A 20426-nucleotide genomic window follows, 5' to 3' on the forward strand; every position below is an offset into this window, starting at 1 on the left:
CTCCATCATCTAAAGACGCGTTGAGCCCAACATCTACAAATCTTGACTTGCTGCCCTGTGGCCTCAGAAACCAGGTTTATAGTCTACTCTCACCATTAACCTTAGTTTGTTTGTCTGTTTCCTTGTCCTAATCTCTGCCCTCTTCTTCCTTTGCAGACCTCTCACCTGGAAGCGCCTAACCCAAATCCACAGCAATCAACCGTGCTTCATTTTTGTGTGAAACTTCTCCAGAAGTTTCAGTTGGGAGAAATGGGGGGAATCACTCAGACCCCCAGACTTGGTATAAAGATTATTTTAATGAAAACATTTGAGCTAAAGAAGATGCAGAGAGAAACCTTACCCCAACTTCCCTTGTCTGACTAAAGCAGAGCTTCCGGAAAATACCACTTCCATTAAAGGGAGTTGCCTGTGAATTCAACTCCTGTGGAGACAGACTGCCCAGTGCCACTCGCATCAAAAGGCCCGAGAGAATCTTCCATATCTTCCCATTCCAGTGCTAACCTCCCCACACACACCTTTTATCTCTGGCTACTGAGGGAGTTACCCATCACCGAGTATTCAGTGATGGACTGAGTACTGAGCATACAGCCCTTTGTCTTTTCTCTCCCGACTAGGTCTATTGCTGATTAATATTCAGGCCCTCAGCCATTGGACCCATGTTGGAAGGGGAAAAATTTTCCTCCCAATTCTTCTTATCTTCCAAAATCAGAGCAGACCAATCCTTTACTTTTCCAAACGAAACAAGAGAAAACATACCAACACAGTCAAAGAATGCCATGAAATAAGGAATTTCCAGGATGCAAAAATCCAATTTTATATGTGAGTCAGCAGGTGGCAGCAAAGAAGAAAGAAGTGTATCTTGATAAACACATAGAACTGCTCTGTGTCCCCGAAATCTAATATAAGCTACTCATTTAGATGGTCCGTGTTCTATTGTATCCTGAAATGTCTTATTCAGACTGAAAAATGCCTCAATATCTCATTGAAAGCAACCCCAAAAATCACAAATAAAATAAAATTCAGAAAATACCTTGAAAAAGTTTCATATATTCCTGCCAAAAACTGATTCTGGACATCCACCTTGCTAGGTTAGACACAAATTATATTGGATTCAAAAAATATGGGGTCTTACTAGCTATAAATCTGGAACCTATAATCCACTGAGGCAGAAGCAAAAGGATGAGCTCAGAGAAACCTGTCCTCTAAGCCAGAGGAAAAGGAGCATTTTGGCACTTCCTAATAAGCCTTTTTTGGCATTCCAAATGGGAGGGCAGGGATTTCTACCATTCATCTCTAGAAATATATGTGAAACCACAGAAATTACTCCTAGTCCACTGTTAGCCTTTCGTAAGACAGTAGACCAGAGAAGGACTGAGCTCTAGCAATCTTAGGGAGAAAAAAATTTTTTTCTATTACTTAATTAAAAAACATCTTCAGCAATGTCAGGGAAGAATCCTCCCTTAAATTCTTAAAGATAATTCACACGTTCATCTTGCCATTCTTCCCCATCCCAAATCAACGTCAGAGCAGCACATCCCCTAAAATGTAGTTACTCAACTAACCTCGTTCAGCTGTATTAACTAAAATAAGGAAAGATACTCTCTCTTCTACAGACACTGATAACACGCTAATGGCTAGGGCAGAGCTTCTCCCAAGGCCTCTCCAACAAGGTTCGAGCCGTTGGCCTCCACTTACCCTGGCAAATTCCATTGGTTTGGGAAGAAGGCACATGACCATGACATCAAAGCGAACATCACATACTGTCTTCAACCACTTGGTGACAAACTGAGGCTTCAGTTTTTCCACCAAACTCCCAACTTCATCATCCATCATATAGGCTGTGGAGTGAAACCACTGAAACACCATGGCCACCAGCCTGGCCAAGCTTTCCGTAGGTGTGTTCTCACTGGGTGTGCAGAGGCTCACCTGCAAATGGGCAGATTAGACTCTGCTTCAGCCTCCATCTATCTCTACATAATTATTACATATTTGTTTAAAAGCCAAAAAAAAAGGTTCCCAGTAATCCATTTGAAATAGGCAGTTTTATAAATGATGGAGGATCGGTTAACCTAGAAACTGCGTTCCTCGCAGGAGAGATGGATTGCAACAATAACTTCCCCTCAAGACTGCACCTTTCCATAAGCCTTTTTCCCTAAGAAATCTATTTTGTAAAAAAAAAAAAAAAAAAAAAAACTATTTTGTAATCTACACTAGATAAATGCTTTTTAAAAAGGTAAGTCTTGGGGTGCCTGGGTGGCTCAGTCGTTAAGTGTCTGCCTAGGGCTCGGGTCATGATCCCAGGGTTCTGGGATCGAGCCCCGCATCGGGTTCCCCTGCTCAGCGGGAAGCCTGCTTCTCCCTCTCCCACTCCCCCTGCTTGTGTTCCCTCTCTTGCTGTGTCTCTCTCTCTCTGTCAAATAAATAAATAGTCTTTTAAAAAAATAAAAAGTTAAGTCTGCAAAGTGAAATTTCACAAATATCTTAAGTGAAAAAATAATCTACCTACATTTCCATTCTAAAAGTATCAGATTTGCTAAGGATTTTCTACCAGGATTCTGAAAGCTTAAGGTTCCCTAATTCACCACATTATAAATAGACTTTTAAAAACAGCTCATCATTTATTCATTATTCATTCTGTAATAATCTTTTATTAAGCACTATAGTAGGGGTCAGGAATGTACAAAATAAAGAAAATGCTACCCTTGCCTCAAAGAGTTCACAATAGCAGTCATTATGTCACTAGATAGTAATTTCTAGGAGCAAAACGTGAAATTAACAATTAAATACCAATTTGGTAAGACAAAACAAAACACGACTTTTTCAGATAACCATGTAAAAGCATAAAAGAGATGTATTCCTATGGAGACTTCATCTGTCTCCGATGGGCAAAAACAAGAGTCTGCTTCTCTAAACAACTGGCAAGTTCAGCTTGTGAAGAATTTAGGACCAGAATGTTTGATCTTTGCTGAATGAATGTTGCCAGTGAATCAGTTAAAAACAGTCAACTTTCTCGTGTTAATATGGCTCTAATTTTTCTGGCTGTATGCAGACGTGCCATAAATATAAATATCCAAAAAGTGCCACAGAGACTGAACTTTCAAGAAAAATGTCGTGTATAGAGATGGGATGTGAATGATCTGCAAATTATACAATTATATTGACTCCAAGATTTCAAAACATACCTTAGCAACCTCCCCCACTCATTTTCTGTCAAATGTGCATTTCAAACAGTCCAGGGTCTGGTCAGTAGGTTTCAACACCTGGCTATTCATTAGAATCAACTGGGGAGCTTTTTTAAAAGTTCCCAAGATTCTGGGGTGGGATCTGGGCATTGCCATTCTTTAAAAGCCTTCCCAGGGAAATCTACCGTACAACCCAGTTGAGAGTCACTGTCCTAGAATATAGAGGTTCCACTGCTAAGGTTAACTTTTCACTAGTTACTATTTGCTTCTTTAAAAAGAACAGGAAATATTCCTCATTGGTGCAATGTTGTCATGAGAAATAAGAAAGCGGAGAATCATTTTCTTACTAAAAACCATATTCCGAATTGACTGAGTAGCCTCTGGTCGTGTTTATCATCGTCCTTGTTGTCAAAGTCAGTGTTATCCAGGGAATGGTGGGAAGAGGAAAGGCCCAGCTGCCGCCGGCGGTTCAGTTCATATTCCCGCTGCTCAGCATGGAACTCAGCTTCTTTCAACAAGCTGCCAAAGATGAGCAACGTCAAGTCAGACTACCGAAAAACACATTCTAGGTGATGACCCATTCAGAGTAACTACATCATGAGTACTCACTCAAGCCTTCCTGACTGCTCTCCTTTCAATCGGTAGGAGTTACTCCAACAGGCCTAATTTTGTTTCCTTCCTGTACTCCATCCCCATTTCAAAAATGAACAAACTGAGGAACAAAGAGGCTGCTTCCTCCAATCAATTAAAATCAAGCAGAACTGGGGCACCTGGGTGGCTCAGTTGGTTAAGCGACTGCCTTCGGCTCAGGTCATGATCCTGGAGTCCCAGGATCGGGCCCCGCATCAGGCTCCCTGCTCGGCAGGGAGTCTGCTTCTCCCTCTGACCCTCCCCCCTCTCATGTGCTCTCTCTCTCTCATTCTCTCTGTCTCAAATAAATAAATAAAATCTTTAAAAAAAAAAAATCAAGCAGAACTGATGCATTCTGGCTTCTGGTTCACCAACCATCCCACTAGACGTTAATACTTCCCCTGTATCTAATCTGAAGGTATGTGGACATCAAATGCATGGTACAAGGAGAGACTGGGGAATGTATACCCAAATGGAAAAATATTCAATACCTAATATTCAAAGACCTGAAAATGAGCAACAAAGACTCCTTTTTCAATCTGCTAAAGAAGTCATAATTTTTAAAAATAAAACCCAATGGGGGGTACCCGGGTGGCTCAGTAGGTGAAGCATCTGACTTCTGCTCAGGTCATGATCTCAGAGGTCCTGGGATAGAACCCTGCATCAGGCTCCCCACTCAGCAGGGAGTCTGCTTGTCTCTCTGCCCCTCCCCCTGCTTGTGCGCACTCTCTCAAATAAATAAATAAAATCTTTTTTGAAAAATAAAAATTTAAAAAATTAAAAAATAAAACCCAACGTTGGCAAGGGTGTATCAAAAAGTAGCCATTTCAGACTGCTGTTGGCATTATAAATTCATACACGCACTCTGAAAATCAGTTTGGTAATGTATCAATAGCCATGAAAATATTCATACCCTTTGACCCAGCCAACCATATCTGTCATCTACCCTAAGAAATAAAAAATACAAAACAGCACTATTCACAAAAGTATTTACCAGAGTAATTTGTAATAGTAAAGAATGGAAGAAATCTAGAAATCTAAAGGTGGAGGGAAATAATCTAGATGAAAATTATGTTTCCACTAAAAATGGTAAATACAGAAACCATATGACGACATGCAAAAGAGCTAATGGTATAATGTTACATCAAAAAGATTTGTGGATACACTCTGATTACAGTTACATAAATAAGAAGTGCCTTTGAATACAACTAGAAGAACCTGTGCAAAACTGACCATGACGTAGCAGTATGGACGATGGTTTTTTTCAATTTCCAAACTTTCTGTAATGCTTCATTTGACAAACATTTATTGCATTTCTACACCTGTTCAGCCACTGGAGTAAGAGACACAGAAGAGTCCCTATCCTTAAAACTTACATTCTAATATTATTTCTTTAATGTTTAAAAATCTTGCCTCAATGAATACTGTACAAAAAGAGAACGAGTCTGGAAGTTATCATTCCCAAAGCTTCTTTTACTGTCATGTGATAGGACAGAAACCCAGGAGCCTGCAGGACTGGACAGACACCCCCGCCCCCCGGCTTCCTGCAGAGCCTGCTGGTTTACCCCAGTACCAACTTACCTAGAGTTCTCCTGCACTTCACTGTGGGCAGTTGGGCTGGGGCACCTCTCTTCCCACCCCTCACTCTGATGGGTGCCTGCGCTTCATTCCCCCGAGACCCTCAGCTCTGTGCTCCCACAGGGCTTCCCACAGGGGATGGAATTGTGTGCTTCTGTTGTTATGGTCCCTCCAGGGGTAACCTGAAGGCGGAGACTCCATTTTATTCTCTCCTTTCTCTCAAGTGCCTAACACATGCCTGGTACAATCGATAAAAAATATTGGGTGAATGAATGCATGAAAGCATCGCCACTGCATGGTGGAAGGTGAGAGGCAGGCTGCGGGCCCCTGAAGCTGAATTAACTTTACACATCTCGCGGCGCCCAGGGTGGCTCAAAGCCAAGGCGGTGTTTGGGGCAGGCCCAGAAACAAGCTGCCTGTTACCTGATCACGGCCTCCACCGCGCAGACCAGCTCCTCGGCACCACATTCCCGAGTGTTGATGGGTGGAGGGGAGGTCTGATAGAGGTGGGTCTCCGAGGCAGCCCCCACTTCGTTGCTATGATGATTCGAGTGGCATCTTTTGCAATACCGAACGGGCCGGTTTCCGTGACGGCCACAGCACCCCGCTGAAAAGCAGGTGACTACCGCTCTTCTTACATGAGAACTGCAGTTCTAGAGAAAGAAAAAAAAAAAAATAGCGAAATCAGCTAACACTGATCAATGAGGTAAAGGTGGCTAAGAACTGAAACAAATGGAAAGCTAAGGGGCCACTGGAAGTGGCCGCACATTTCTAAAGGCTACAAGACAGGTGGTCTCTAACCAGTTAGATCTCAGGCATAGTTAAAAATAAAGGTAAGAAGTAGGTTCTATTAGTGTGAGTGGCAGAAACGTCCTAAATGTGAGTGGAATTGTGATGGAAAGCCCTCTGTAAAACTGCATTAGTCATGGGGTTGGGGTGGAGTGCTTTCTGGATTATTTCAAGTTAGTGTTTCAAGAGTTTTCAGCAGAAACATGGAGGAAAAAAACCCTGAAACCATGGTCCAGAAAGAGTACATCACAGCACATCAGAACAGGAAAGGATTAAACCCCCAGATTAAACTTTCAAAATTATTTGATCCACCCCTGAAAGAGCAGATTTCCACTACAGCCCCTCTGTCCTTGCTGTGTGACAGGTGGGGGACCAGGCTGCACTGAGCTCATGGCCCCAAGCAAGGCACTCACTCCCTCCCGCACTCTGTCCCTCAAGACCTAAAGAATACGTCAAACATGTTAACTGACACCACGGGAACATAGCAAAACACAGCAAGAACCAATCACAGAATCAGCTGCTGACATCAACTACAGGAAAGGAATCCACAGAGGAAGGGATGCCAAAGAGAAAAGTAGGGGTACATATAAAAATATTTTGAGTAATAAGCTTCGACTTAGCTCCTATATGTTTAATTTCTTCCTCTTGGTTATACTTAGTCTCGGTTCCTCTGGGATTCCCACTATGCTATAAACAATATGATGAGGATATGGGTTTAGTGGGTAGTTATTCACTATAATAAAGTCCTGAAGTTTAAGGCCTGCAATTTACCATCCTATTTTCTGGTCACAAATTATTTACATTCTTCCCACATGCAAATTCTTGGTTGGAGGTTCAAGGTCTTGTCATCTAAATCAAGTCTAGCTGTGGATGAGGCTCTTTGGGCTGGCTTCCTCAGGTATGCATCCATTTGTCTTGAATCTAGATGGGCTGCGTCAACCAATACAATATGGCAGAAGTGATACCTATATGACTCCTGAGGCAAGATTTCAAAAGACATGCAACTTTCACTGGCCATCTTGAAATGTTCTCTCCTCAGACAGTTCTTCATTGGGATACTCAAAACTCTGCCATGGCCAAGCCATGGAGAGAGGCAATGTGTACGTAAGTCTCTTGTCAACAGTGCTGGCTAAGCGGGGCCTTCAAGTCACCCCACCCCAGAGCCCAAACATATGATCTGGAAGCCTCTAGATAATTCCAGCACCTAGTTATTCAAGTCTTCCCAGATGGGGCCTCAAACATCATCAAGCAGAGACAAGCTATGGACTGTGCCCTGTCCAAATCCCTGACCAACAGACTCGATGAGCGTCATTAAGTTGTTGTTGTTTAATGCTGCCACATTTTGAGTGATTTCTGATGTAGTTATCTACATATACTGCATATACTAGCATCTGGAACACCAACTAAGAGTCAACCTGCTTTATCACCATGTACCATCAATTCTAAGTAGTATCAGCAATAAAATACTTTGCCCCAAAATAACCTTTGGTTGATTCAAGCTCTAAACCATTGTTGTGGTTCCCACTAAGTTTTAATAACGTATTCCCAAGCCACAGTCAGTCCTCAATCCATGCAGACTCAGCTATATGCATTCCTTTCAAAAGCAAACTAGAGAGACTTTCCTTAGATTCAGATTTCACTGAGCATGGTTTTCCCCAGCCATTCTGTTTTACTGCTTTGAATTTTAAACATAAAAAAATAACTCCAACCTGGCTCATAGAATGACAGAACTGAAATAAATCAAAGTCTGTCTCTTTGCCTTTACAAGTTTGATGCTTATTTCAAACGCACTGTTTGAATGTAGGAATATGTCCTTCAAAAGAGGCCGACACAAACTGTACCCAAAGCAAGCTCAAACAATTCTGAACCATTGTGAACTTAATGAATGTTCTCCAAATATAAAATACAACATCTATTAAAGGATAATAAAAACGTGCTAAGTCGAAGCTTATTACTAAAATATTTTTGCCATAAAAAGGGCAGTGTTTAAAAAAGGATCCACTATGGTGTCAAATATATTAGGTTATACCACTACAGCAAAGACATGCTCATTCAGAATATAAAACTGTTTCTCACCCTTGTCTCTCTGGCTTATAAACGATTTTCAAAGTAGGAAATAGCCTCAGGATAAAAATCAAAAGTATGCTGACTGGCTGCACGATCCTTTGCTAAAACTTCAGAAGGATAGAAGGTGATGCCTCGTTGAGCCTTTCAGCTAGAACAGAGCTTCTAGTAATTTTAAGGGTAGACCGAAACGCCCAAAGTATAGAAAGGACTGTCCCCAAAAGAATTACAGATGTGGCTTTGGGGGCACTGAACTCCAATGAGATTTACTGAAAACCCAGAGTTTTACAGTAAGTCTTACTAACAAAAGGGCCACCAACTTAGACTAAAGGGGACAGACACGGTTCAACATGAAAGGAAGTCTATGGGACTACATGCAGGGGACAAGCTAAGATAGTCCCTCAGCTGGAACATTGGACTATTTCTTCTTGGAAAAGAAAGATGTCTCAGAGAGTAGAGCAAAGAATTCAGGAGAACAACAATGGATTAGGGAACTACTCCCAGGAAGTAGAGCCAGATCCCAGTCAAGGTACATTCGCCGTCCCTGGACACGAAGAACCATTGACGTGTTCATGGCTGGAACTGCTATCATCTGCTGACAGCAATGTGCTTCCCTTTCTTCTGAACGGAGGTCCACGGTTCTTATCCTGTCCCTATCTGACCATCATGTGTAGGGTGTGGCGGGGAAGGGGGCAGATAACTTGTCTTTTTAGTTCACAGTCTCTGGATCAAGAGAATTTGCACCCAAGGAGTTTCATCAGGGACCAGACCATATGCAGGACACAGGATGATGAACTGAAGCCATAAATAGATTTACGACTATAGGAGGCTTTGTAAGGTGGTGGAAGTATTTTACATGTGGAAGAAATGTAAGTAATTATGGCCAGAGGGTGGATGATGATAGATTAAATGTGACCACAGAATTCTTGTCACTCCTTCTATAAAGGGGAGAAGTCTATTTCCCCTCTCCTTGAATCTGGGCTGGCCTGGGGACTTGCTTTGACCTGTGGAATGCAGCAGAAGTCATGTGACTTAGGAGCTTCAGTCTCAAAAGGCCTTGCAATTCAGTAAATCTCATTCACTCCAAACACTGCTGCCTTGTGAACAAATCCAGCCTCGCCCCCTGGAGGATGAGACCCCAAATGGCAAGAGGGAGAGCCAGACACCCCTGTTATCCAGGTGTCATTCCAGCTGTCCCAGCTATGGCCCCAGACATGGGAGTGAGGTCATCTGGGACCAGCCAACCCCTAGACTACCCACCAGTTGACTGTATGCACTCACGACCAAGTCCTAAAACGTTTAAATGACTTGTATATGGTCTCATAGGTAGACGGGGACAGAGCGGGCCAGAAACCAAATGTTTCAACCAACTAACCCAAAGTTCTTTGTATGGCACCACACTACCTTGTCTAGTACTTTTCAACAACTAGAACAAGAAAAGAGGATGGAAATGGCTTAGGTAAACTGTCATGAAAAGTGGCTAAAGGAAATCTGAAGGTGGAATCTTTAACTAGAGATACATTTCAGCTTACATATACATGAATATTTGCCATACATAGTCAGTCTGAGTATGTTTGACACACATGTATCGAACTATTTACCCTCTACTTCAAACAAGAAAGATTTTTGAGCATACAAGATACATCCTTTACCAAAGTTATGTTGCATGCCCTGCATGGTCATTCAAAGCTTTTTGTAATTAAGAGTCACACATATGCTTTCATTTCAGATTACTTATCAAAAACACTGTGCATAAGATGGGTGAGCAAAAGCAGAAATGAAAACAGAGACCATTCAGACACAGCAATCTTGCATGCTAAATTACCTCTTTTCCCCCTTCGCGAATACAGTGACATGTACATACTGGGAAACCAGGGGGCAGAAATGAGGCAGATGTCAATGAATAAATTTACATACACACAGCAAATCATGCCCCACCACACAGATGGTTTGCTCTTACCTTCTTCTGACATATAGCAGATATTTCAGCTGTAAGGGGAAGGTACACAACATATCAACAAAGAAAGACAGCCCATTTTAAATAAGGGCAGCCACAAAGGGGGTAAAAACAAGCTTAGTAACACAACCTCTAGACTTAGCCCAAATAGCTTCTCTCCTGTCTTATTAATGGTCATCTACCTATGTTTGATGAGGTCAGGAACACCTGCATGCTACAAATACTTCACCTGTTCTTACAAGTAATTCAACCTCCTGGGACATGACTTAGAATTCAGATCATGTCAAAACCAAAGCAAAATAACATTAATCTCATCTCCTTGTTTGACAGAACAAAATTGAGATTTGTATGACTTTTTTTTAAAAGATTTTATTTATTTATTTGCCAGAGAGAGAGAGAGAGAGCACAAGCAGGGAGAGCTGCAGGCAGAGGGAGAAGCAGGCTCCCTGCTGAGCAAGGAGTCTGATGCAGGACTCTTTGATCCCAGGACCCTGGGATCATGACCTGAGCCTAAGGCAGACACTTAACCGACTAAGCCACCCAGGTGCCCCTTTGCATGACTTCTCGAGCATCACACAGGCTATCAAAGGCAGATTTCAAGATAATGCCTCTGGATTCCCTGTTTATTGCTCTTCTGTTACACCATGACACTGAGTTGATGTGATATATTTAGAGCTTCACCATGGAGATGATTTGCTATTTCAAAACTGTAGAAAAAACTTACTAATTTGGATTACTCAGACTTGAACTATTGATTTATATCAGTCCTTAACTAGTGTAAAACCAGCTGCATGCTCATTTCAGAGAAAGCAATTTTCAAACCCAACTGGCCAGTTGGAGTAAGGCTGTCAAACTATGGTCTACTTCAGGATTGACCTTAACAAATGGATACATACGCTTTTTAGTGGGCATACCAAGTATTTCCATGAAAACTGACGCTGGAGAGTACCTGAAAATAATTTTTCCAAGAATATGTTAACATTCCCCCTGAAATAGTAAGTGTTCAAAAAACGAACTAACGCATACTTACAGTATAGTCTATGTTACAATTTATTAAAAAGGTCAAAGGTAAAGGTCTCCCAAAGTATCTGGAAATTATGAATTAGTGGATGCCAAATCAAAGAATTTTAAAACTCTGGTTTTGTATAATTAATGGTCATTTAACAGTTTGATATCTTAGAGTTTGTCTTAACCTGAGGTTAGTGTCACATCTCTAGAGAAATAATTAAAAGTTACTGTAAGTTTTCTTCCAGAGATGAACATCATCTGGAGAAGGTGACCAGAATTCAGCAACATATCTGATATTTTAAAATGTAGCTTAGGGGTGCCTGGGTGGCTCAGTTGGTTAAGTGACTGACTTCGGTTCAGGTCATGATCCTGGGGTCCCAGGATCGAGTCCCGCATCGGAATCCCTGCTCAGCAGGGAGTCTGCTTCTCCCTCTGACCCTCCCCCCTCTCACGCTCTCTCTCTCTCTCTCTCATTCTCTCTTTCTCACATAAATAAATAAAATCTTTTAAAAAATAAAATAAAATGTAGTTTAGAACCTGACTATGGGCTTCACCTCAGAACACTGGAAGTTCATTAACAGGGTAGCCTAATTTAAGGGGGAAAAATTTACCTTTACCCATATAAGCCTAGATCTTTTTACAGATATTCTTATGAAATTTTTCAGAATGACTCTTTGAAGGATCTAGAGGCTGACATTACTGATCCATTTTACAGATGGAAAGCACTCACTAAACTAATTTATTTCTTAAGGTTGAGATGACCTAATACTAAAAGTTAGACCACTGGGGAGGCCTGGGTGGCTCAGTTGGTTAAGTGTCTGCCTTCAGCTCAAGTCACGATCTCAGGGTCCTGGGATCCAGCCCCGAGTCATCGGGCTCCCTGCTCAGTGGGGAGTCTGCTTCTCCCTCTCCCTCTGCCCCTCCTCCCTGCTCATGTGTTCTCTCTCTCTCTTTCTCAAATAAATAAATAAAATATTTTTTTAAAAAGTTAGGACTACAAAGAGTGTAATTATCATCAAGAAAATTGCCTTACATTTTTTTAATGTTCACAGAATTTAGTTAACATAAGGTTTTTACATTTCTTTTTAAATATGGCCTTTCGTAGAAAGTCTTCTTTTATTATCTATCTCTGAAGTCATATATCAGGTTCCTCCTGTGTGCCTGAACTTTGCCCAGTACGTCCCCAGCTTCTCTCACCTTCATCTTTCCTCTGCTTTCCTGAATACTTCCCCTGGTCACTTCAGCCTCCAATTAAGCGGCCAGAATATCTGCTTCCAGATGGGTAAAGGAATGCTCTGTCTGGGACCCGCCAACTTATCCGACATAGCTTTCAGAACTCTAACAAACTACGAGCATCACACCATCCCATCTTTTCATTGAGATGAGTCCCATATACTTTATACCCATTTTACTGGAGAGACTGAGCCTCCAAAAAATTAAATGATTTTCCCTAAAACACAGAGCTATTAGTAGTGGTAGGAGAAAGACCTATTATTCAGTGTTCTTCCCGCTCATGTTCTCTATTCTCTTTCTGACCTGGCACAGCAAACACCATTCATTGGCAATGCCTGTTATATATACAGAAAATCTCTTAAGACATAATTCAGCAAGGCTTCCATCATACAGAATCCTAATTCCAACATCTACTCTTAATTTTGGTTGAGATGATACCTCTTCCTTCCAAATGTGTGGGTATAAGCAAGACACTGATATAATGCTTCATATCAATGACTATTCATAGAATGTAATACTTTGGTTACTATCTTTGTAAAATAATACAGTACAAAAGGAGACAAACCAACCACACGGTTAGTCATGATCACTTATTATTCATCCTTTCTGAAGTAAACCATACCTTGTGGCAGAAGAACATCAATCAACCATTCACTGTGGTCCCTATAAAGAAAAACAAAATTCATTTTTGAGCTTCTTTGCAATGTTACCCTTCCACATGAATGTTTATAAGCTGCATGCTATTGCTAGAAGGCTTTCAATAGAAAGGAAATGTAATTAAGAGCACTATCATAATAAACTTTTAAAATGTCTAATGCATTTCAGCTAAATTATAAATTATAGGCATTTCATCATATTCAGTTATCTTTAAGTGATACTTTCCAGATGCTAATTAAGCGAACCAAAGTACAGCATGATTTGTACAACACTGAGTGTGATTCTATGAAACTAACAAGCAGAGAGAACCCATTTGAATTACACGTCATGTTTGAAAGCCATGGTTTTCTTTCATTTTTCTCTGTGGCCTTTTTTAGCAGGGTCATTTGAAAATTGGAGCTGTTTTATTACATGGAATTGCTTTCTCTTATCGCATGGAGAGAAATACTGCAAATTCTCAAAGCTGAAATCTCCCAAATGAAAGTTTGCTATATGTCAAATATCTGACAAAGTAACCTTTCAAAACCAAAAGGGCTAGTGGGAAATGTGAGTAATGTAACCAATTTAAGTACAACTAATTTTTCTTATCTTCTGTTGTGGCCCTATTTCCCTTTCTTGGAGGATTCATATACCTACCCTGCGATCCTCTGGCTGCATTCTTCACAGAGATACAATGGGGGTGGTTTATCCCCCAGAGCTACTGACAGGGAAGGATCTATACACATCTGAAACACATGAAAAGGCAGAATGAACTCTCCTGTCCTGTTTATCACATCCCCTGTATTGAGAACGCAAAGGTTTTGATTGTGACAAATTTTCAAAAGCAAAGTGGAATAAGTATTTTTTAGTAAAACCTACTTAACCTATAGCTGCTTTTCTTGCACTGGCTGATGAGTCCACACTGGACTTAAGTGTGCCTATTGTGGTTTTTCATTTCTCCTGTTATCTGCAATTAAGTAACAAATAGGGTCAACAAATCCACCCTCATTCCACAAAGAGAAAAAATCTTGTTCAACAGTGGCTGGAATTGCCTCACACATTCATTCCTGTTTGAAAGTGGTAAACACAGCAATCTCTCTTTAGGAAGAGGAAAATATATTAAAATTGAAAAATCATAATTGTTACCAAAATTCTGGCAGTAGAGCATTTTCCTTCTTAAAAGAAACCTCAATTCAAAAAATTTCACGTGAAATCTAACACTAAGTGATTTGCTTTTCTTACTCTGGAATCTAAGTTCTATATCAATCATCCAATGTCACATTTTCAGGCATTTTTTCCTTCCACATATGACTTGTGGTTCATTTAACCCTGCCGTGCCCTATTCAATTTTGGATTAGTTATGGCTGAGTTTTCATTAGCCAAGGCACAGAGATGAAAAGTGTTCGCTTTGCTGTTGATCATCAGGATATTTCAAATATCTGGATGTTTAAAATCAAGTGAACACAACTAGCTAAATCTTGTACATTGCATCAGGTTAAATTTCAATGAGTTAGCAAAGTCATTCTGAATTCTGTTCCCGTCCTTCAAGAAATAATCAATCTATGCTACAGCTGATTGTGCAGTTAATATGCCTAGGACACAGATTCTTCTAGAACTCCACTCTGCCTTTTCCTTAGGTGTTTTTACTGATTAGGGAGAAAAAATGAACCAAACTTGTAACCCAAACAGCCTGTCATTTAAAGTTAAAACCCTGAAGAGTTTCACGTGTCAACCTTGTGCAGGGGCCCTATGGATCTTCTCTGTATCATTCCAATTTTAGTATATGTGCTGCTGAGCAAGGACAACCCTGAAGAGTTTCAATGATGGGGGAACAAGAGTTGGAATTCCTTAATTTCAATCGTTATACCATCAAAATCTATAAATTATATATTCCCTCATGCTAAAGGCCCAGTGTGAAAATTTTCCTTAGATAAGTTTCAAGCTTCCTTTGATGCAATGAATAACTACTTTTTGGTGTGTTACATGAGGGGCTAGCAAACTTTCTGTAAATGACCAGAAAGTAAATAGTTCAGGCTTTGTGGAACATATGTTCTCTGTCACAACTACTCAACTCTGCTGTTGTACCATGAAAGCAGCCATAGACAATACGTAAACAAGTGAGCACAGCTGTGTTCCAATAAAACTTTATTTACAAAACAGTCAGCAGGCCAGATTTGGCTGTGGGCCATAGTTTGCTGACTCCTGTGTTAGATAATTATCTGAGCTCTAAAGTATTTCATAAATTGATCTGCAAACAGAACCAAATAAAACCAAAAGCAGAGTGTAATATAATGAACTCTAATTCTAACACCTTTTCATTTTGAATCCTGTCGCAGCTTTTGGCTCTTGCCTAAAAAAGTACGTTTTTGCAGTGTATTGCAACAAACATAGATAATACTTTTCTATTTGGCAAATCATGACTGCCTAGTGGTAAAAGTTCACAAATATGGAGACAGTACGCTTTTTGTGAGGATAAATCCATTTTCCCTGAGTCTTTCCCATGTGTCCAACATAGACCTGTTCTTCAATATAGTTACTTCACTTTCATTTCTAATGAGTTATTGATACTCCCATCAGGTAAAGATATTTTTCATTCCACTCAAAGGGAAAAACTCCTATGATGTCCGAACTATAATCATTATAGATTAACTAGGTGACCTCTGACATGTTAAATGAATTAGTTCACATGACCCATAACATTTGTGGACATTAAGGTCAACTGTCTTTACTCTGAACAAGTCAGTTTACATCTATATTAACATGTTCATATCTGACTGCTGCATTAAAAAAATAGTTATTTTCCATTTATAAATATAATTATGCCCAATGTAGAGGCTTAGGAAAATGGAGAAATTCATTAACCCGCCATCTCAATGCAACCACTAATAACATTCTGATGAGCATGAATACGAATATAAATATACATATATGTGATTTTTAAATTAAACTGGCATCATACTATAAAGGATGACTTCCTTTTCATTTAACATTATTCTGTAAGTATCTGGATGTTGGGTGCCCTCAACCTATATGTCACATAGTCATACCTACCTGGGTTTGGGGAGTGCTCATATTGCAATGAAAAAACAATACTGAGCCAGATCTGTTGTTCTGCAAAAACAGGCCCAGCACAGGAAGCACTAACAAGAATGTTACCTTTCCAGGGAAGCAGAGTAAAAATACAAAAGAAAACTCTTTAGGAACGCTGGAGTTCAGAAAATAAAATTTGTGGGGGTGCTAATAAAAATGTTTAGGAACTAGATAGAGGTGGTGGTCGCACAGCATTGTGAATATGCTAAATGCCATTGAATCATTCACTTTAAAATGATTAAACTTACGTTATTGTGAATTTCACCTCACCTAAAAATGAGACAGAAAGTAGGATGGTTTGGCCTGTCCTGCAGGACTGGCTACAGGGAACGGCCTATAAGCAGAGCAAAGCCCAGTCAGAGGGGTGGACTAAGCTGTTTGCCTAGAAGAGAGGGAGAAAATCTAATTTGTGATGACTTTTGGGAGTGGAAAACCAAAAATCATTACTAATCATGAAGTCAGAGGACTCCTGAGAATGCAGCCTGACATAAGATCAAAGAAAAAAGGGGCGCCTGGGTGGCTCAGTCGGTTAAGCGGCTGCTTTCGGCTCGGGTCATGATCCCAGGGTCCTGGGATCGAGCCCCACGTCCGGCTCCTGCTCGGTGGAGAGCCTGCTTCTCCCTCTCTCTCTGCCTGCCTCTCTGCTTACTTGTGCTTTCTCTCTCTGTGTCAAATAAATAAATAAAATCTTAAAAAAATAAAATAAAATAAAATAAGTAGAAAAATCAAACAAAAAGTACCTCCCTTTTCTGCTGATGTCTGAGTGAACCAAAAGAGGGCATTGTAACATAAGCAGAAAGAGGAAAGGACAGATAAAGAAACTAAAGTAAGAGAGCTGCACAATTCTCACCACCTGAAGAATTAAGCTAAAAACCATGGATAATATATGAACGCAACATGTGTATAGCTCAAAATGTCCTCGCACCAAAGAAAAGTACCTTTGAATCCCAAATGTCTGTGGAAGTTCAGAGGAGGGGTGCTCATAGCTGAATGGGTGAGACTCTGCCTCCACTGGTGGGTTACCCTCACTTGCTCTTTCTCAACATAAATTTATTCAATTTGCCTTTATCAAAAGCAGAGATGAAACATAATAATACAAAAAGGTCCTCTGCTAGTAAGATACATCTGGATGACAATGTTATTATTGGCACTCCTCTGACATTTCTGGTATATGAAACACATTTTGGGATTTATATTTATATTTCTTATATCTCATTTTACCTCTTCTACTCTGTTTCTATAAAATGATACTATTATGTATCTGTTATTTGGTAATCTTTGGTATTTGGTAGTCTTCCTGTCTATAGAAGAAGGGAGGCAAACTCCCAGGACACTAGGTTCTAAAAAGTATCTGTGAACTCTAATGACTTGGCATAACTCTCACTCTTCACAGTATAAAAAATTAATCTTTGCAAATCCAGGCACAGGTCTCTCCAGCCAAGTATTGTATCCAACAAATATACCATAAGTAATTTTGTTAAAAGGTGTGATCATTTTTCTTAACATTCAAATTTAAAAATTCAGGGTTGTAACAAGACAGGGAAATTTGTGATGGTAGAAAAAGAATAAGGCTGAGAGTCAAGGTACCTGGTTCTGACTTAGGAAAGTGTCTTGGCCTCTCTAAACCACTGTTCCCTTACCTCTAACATACCTTTCCATGTGTTCGCTGCCCAACTACCTCTCAGTCATCTTGGTTAAGTGATTATCTGTGATCTCAGCCAAGACTTAACAATTTTATCTATTTTGGTCATATGACTCTTGATTTCGCAGTCATATACTAAACACTCATAATCTGAAATGAGTGAAACAGAGGCAAAGTACATTTCCCTGAGTTTATTAACTCAGATAGAAGCCAAGTAAGGACTACGTGTTTTACCAGGATTATTCTGATAATTCTCATTGCTACACAGCACTTGACCATGAACTCACAGCCAAACCTTCAGTCACCACTATTCATTTCTCTGTCCTGAACCAATCCACCAAAGTACAATCAGATTGAACATGGAGGTCCTTGAGTTTACTACAGAGCACAGGCCTCTGCTTTACAGAGAAGGATGCAATCTTCCCCATTACATTCAGCAATTTGTTCCTGACCACTGACAATACAATATGGCACCAGGTCTAATAAAACAGTACCTTCACAGCTGGCTTGTTAATTGCGTTGTGGCATTCAATGTGCTGGCAGTGGATTGGATTCCAAGCTGTAAAGCAAGAATAGCTGATGAATACTCCTCATTGAAGTTATTAGTGCCCTACTAAAAGTGTAGCAGATATTACACTAGGTTTCTTCTTCCTAAGTAGAACCATCATCAGGCTTCCTAAGATAATCATTTTTTAAATCTATGACAAATTTAAAAATTGAACAAAGATATCACAGCTCCATCTATTTTCCCACGGGCAGAGACAAGCTAGTATAAGGTGGCATACACAGTACCATAATATTACCTTGCAATGATATACTATTAGAAAGTTGTGCAACGTTTTTACATATCTATGGTTTCACTTCATCCTGCCAACAACTCTGCAGAATAGGTACAGCAGATTATTAATCTCATTTCATATATGAGTAAGTGAAAGTTACAAAGGTTAAGTAGCTCATTATGGTCACAGAGTTAGTAAATGACAAGCTGAGACAAGAACCCCTATCTCTTGGTTCTCAACAGTGCTCTTTTCATTGTAGTACATACTAAGCTGAACATCCTAGATTTCTGGATCCAAGAAGTATTTCAAACTCATAATAACTGAAATGAATGGTAAGGTAACTGCCACTATTCCATGTCCCGTCCCATTCTCATCAAATGTGGAGACTGGAAAGATGAATTTCTTGCCCAAATGAAATATATCTCTCACACCACAGACTGTGACCCACAGACTAACCTCTGCTAATTTGCTAATACCCTCTCCTTAACATAGTATGCACACAGAATGAGGACAAGACCAAGGGATCTGGGATAGATCAGAATAAAAGTCACACAAGTAATTATCCTCATTTAGATGATTCAGTAGTCCAAAGCACTTAGCTAACAATACTCCATCATTTAAAAATGCAATAAAATTACATGTTTGAAAGTAGGAAAATTTTCTAAATTGCCAAATTCTAATCTTATAGGACTATGACTGGCCTAATATACTAGAATTTGCAAATGAGAGGATATTCTTACTTAGTTATATGTCCAATTATAATTCAAAAACATTTATTATTAATATCCTAGGCCATATAAAGTTTTCTGTCCAGGGGTGTTCGAACTTCAAATCTTTTAGCCTATGGTTAGACCAGATATAAGATTATGTGTCTGATTTGAAATTTAGGAAAATAAGGCCAATAGAGCCATTGACTTTAAAAAATACACAATGGGTCAATTTATTTTAAAAGAAGACGAGAAGTACAGACCAAAAACCACTACTCTAAAAACACACTATCATATTGATTATATTTTTAGAGATTATGTATTTTAGAGAGAATTTTTAGAGATTATATTTTTAGAGAAATCAGTAAGGAATGGATAAATGAAGAAATAATTTGAATACAGGCATTCCATAACTATAAAATGTTTCCTATATGTGGAAAAGTCAAGATGAATATAGAGAGTAGCAACAAGTTTTCTTGTGTAATTAGAGAAACCTAGAAAAAAAGACTGCCTTTAACCGGTATAGGAATTGCAAATACATGGGACATGAGTCTCTTTCCTCCAATTCCAAACTCATGACAGATATCACTAATCCATAAGAGCATTCCTTCCTGCTGAGTCCAGAACTGACCTTAGAATCCTTCTCAACACAGAGCTCCAGAAAGTTACCACTAATAAAACAGAGTTGGCACACAAGACAAAATCTGCTAACCATTACTGAATCCCTGTATTATGAGAATATTTGCAGATCACTTTATAAATATTAAGAAGTCTTGACACTTATAGATAGAAGTAATATTCAAGATATATAACAACTGCTATGGCAAAGGCACAAGGAAATAAGAATGTACAACAGCCATAGCTCTTGATCAGGGCTCTAAAGTCTCCTGCTTTGCCAGAAATTAATGCTTTATATGTAGATGATGGGGATATCCAGGAGGTCCTAGTCCTCTAATATTTTATTTCATTTTTACAGAATGTCACTGAGTTAAGAATAGATTGTAGGATACCTCATTAGTTCACTAAAGTCACACTAGATTTAAACTTACCAGAAGAAGGGTTCTTAGCTTTTCTTATGTATCAAAAAATCACTTGTCAAGATTTCAAAAATATGATACCTGAAACTCATGT

General features: G+C 39.7%; 1 protein-coding gene and 1 non-coding gene across 2 annotated transcripts in view; both read right to left on the reverse strand.

Annotated features, from left to right (window-relative positions):
* The window catches only part of UNC79 (unc-79 homolog, NALCN channel complex subunit), a 193454-nt gene that overhangs the window by 128588 nt on the left and 44440 nt on the right, over positions 1 to 20426 (reverse strand). The window contains exons 6-12 of the mRNA XM_034992429.1: positions 18304 to 18368; positions 13735 to 13823; positions 13064 to 13104; positions 10204 to 10232; positions 5814 to 6043; positions 3530 to 3701; positions 1696 to 1926 (exon numbers count right to left, since the gene is read on the reverse strand). Coding sequence (XP_034848320.1) covers positions 1696 to 1926; positions 3530 to 3701; positions 5814 to 6043; positions 10204 to 10232; positions 13064 to 13104; positions 13735 to 13823; positions 18304 to 18368 — 857 coding nt within the window. The remainder of the gene's footprint in view (positions 1 to 1695; positions 1927 to 3529; positions 3702 to 5813; positions 6044 to 10203; positions 10233 to 13063; positions 13105 to 13734; positions 13824 to 18303; positions 18369 to 20426) is intronic.
* On the reverse strand, positions 14774 to 14880 carry LOC118002801. Its single transcript, XR_004677175.1, has one exon. It is a non-coding gene; the product is annotated as a U6 spliceosomal RNA (small nuclear RNA).

Source organism: Mirounga leonina, unplaced genomic scaffold (assembly GCF_011800145.1).
Source record: "Mirounga leonina isolate KUSES-001 unplaced genomic scaffold, KU_Mleo_1.0 Mir_82, whole genome shotgun sequence".
Classification (NCBI taxonomy): domain Eukaryota; kingdom Metazoa; phylum Chordata; class Mammalia; order Carnivora; family Phocidae; genus Mirounga; species Mirounga leonina.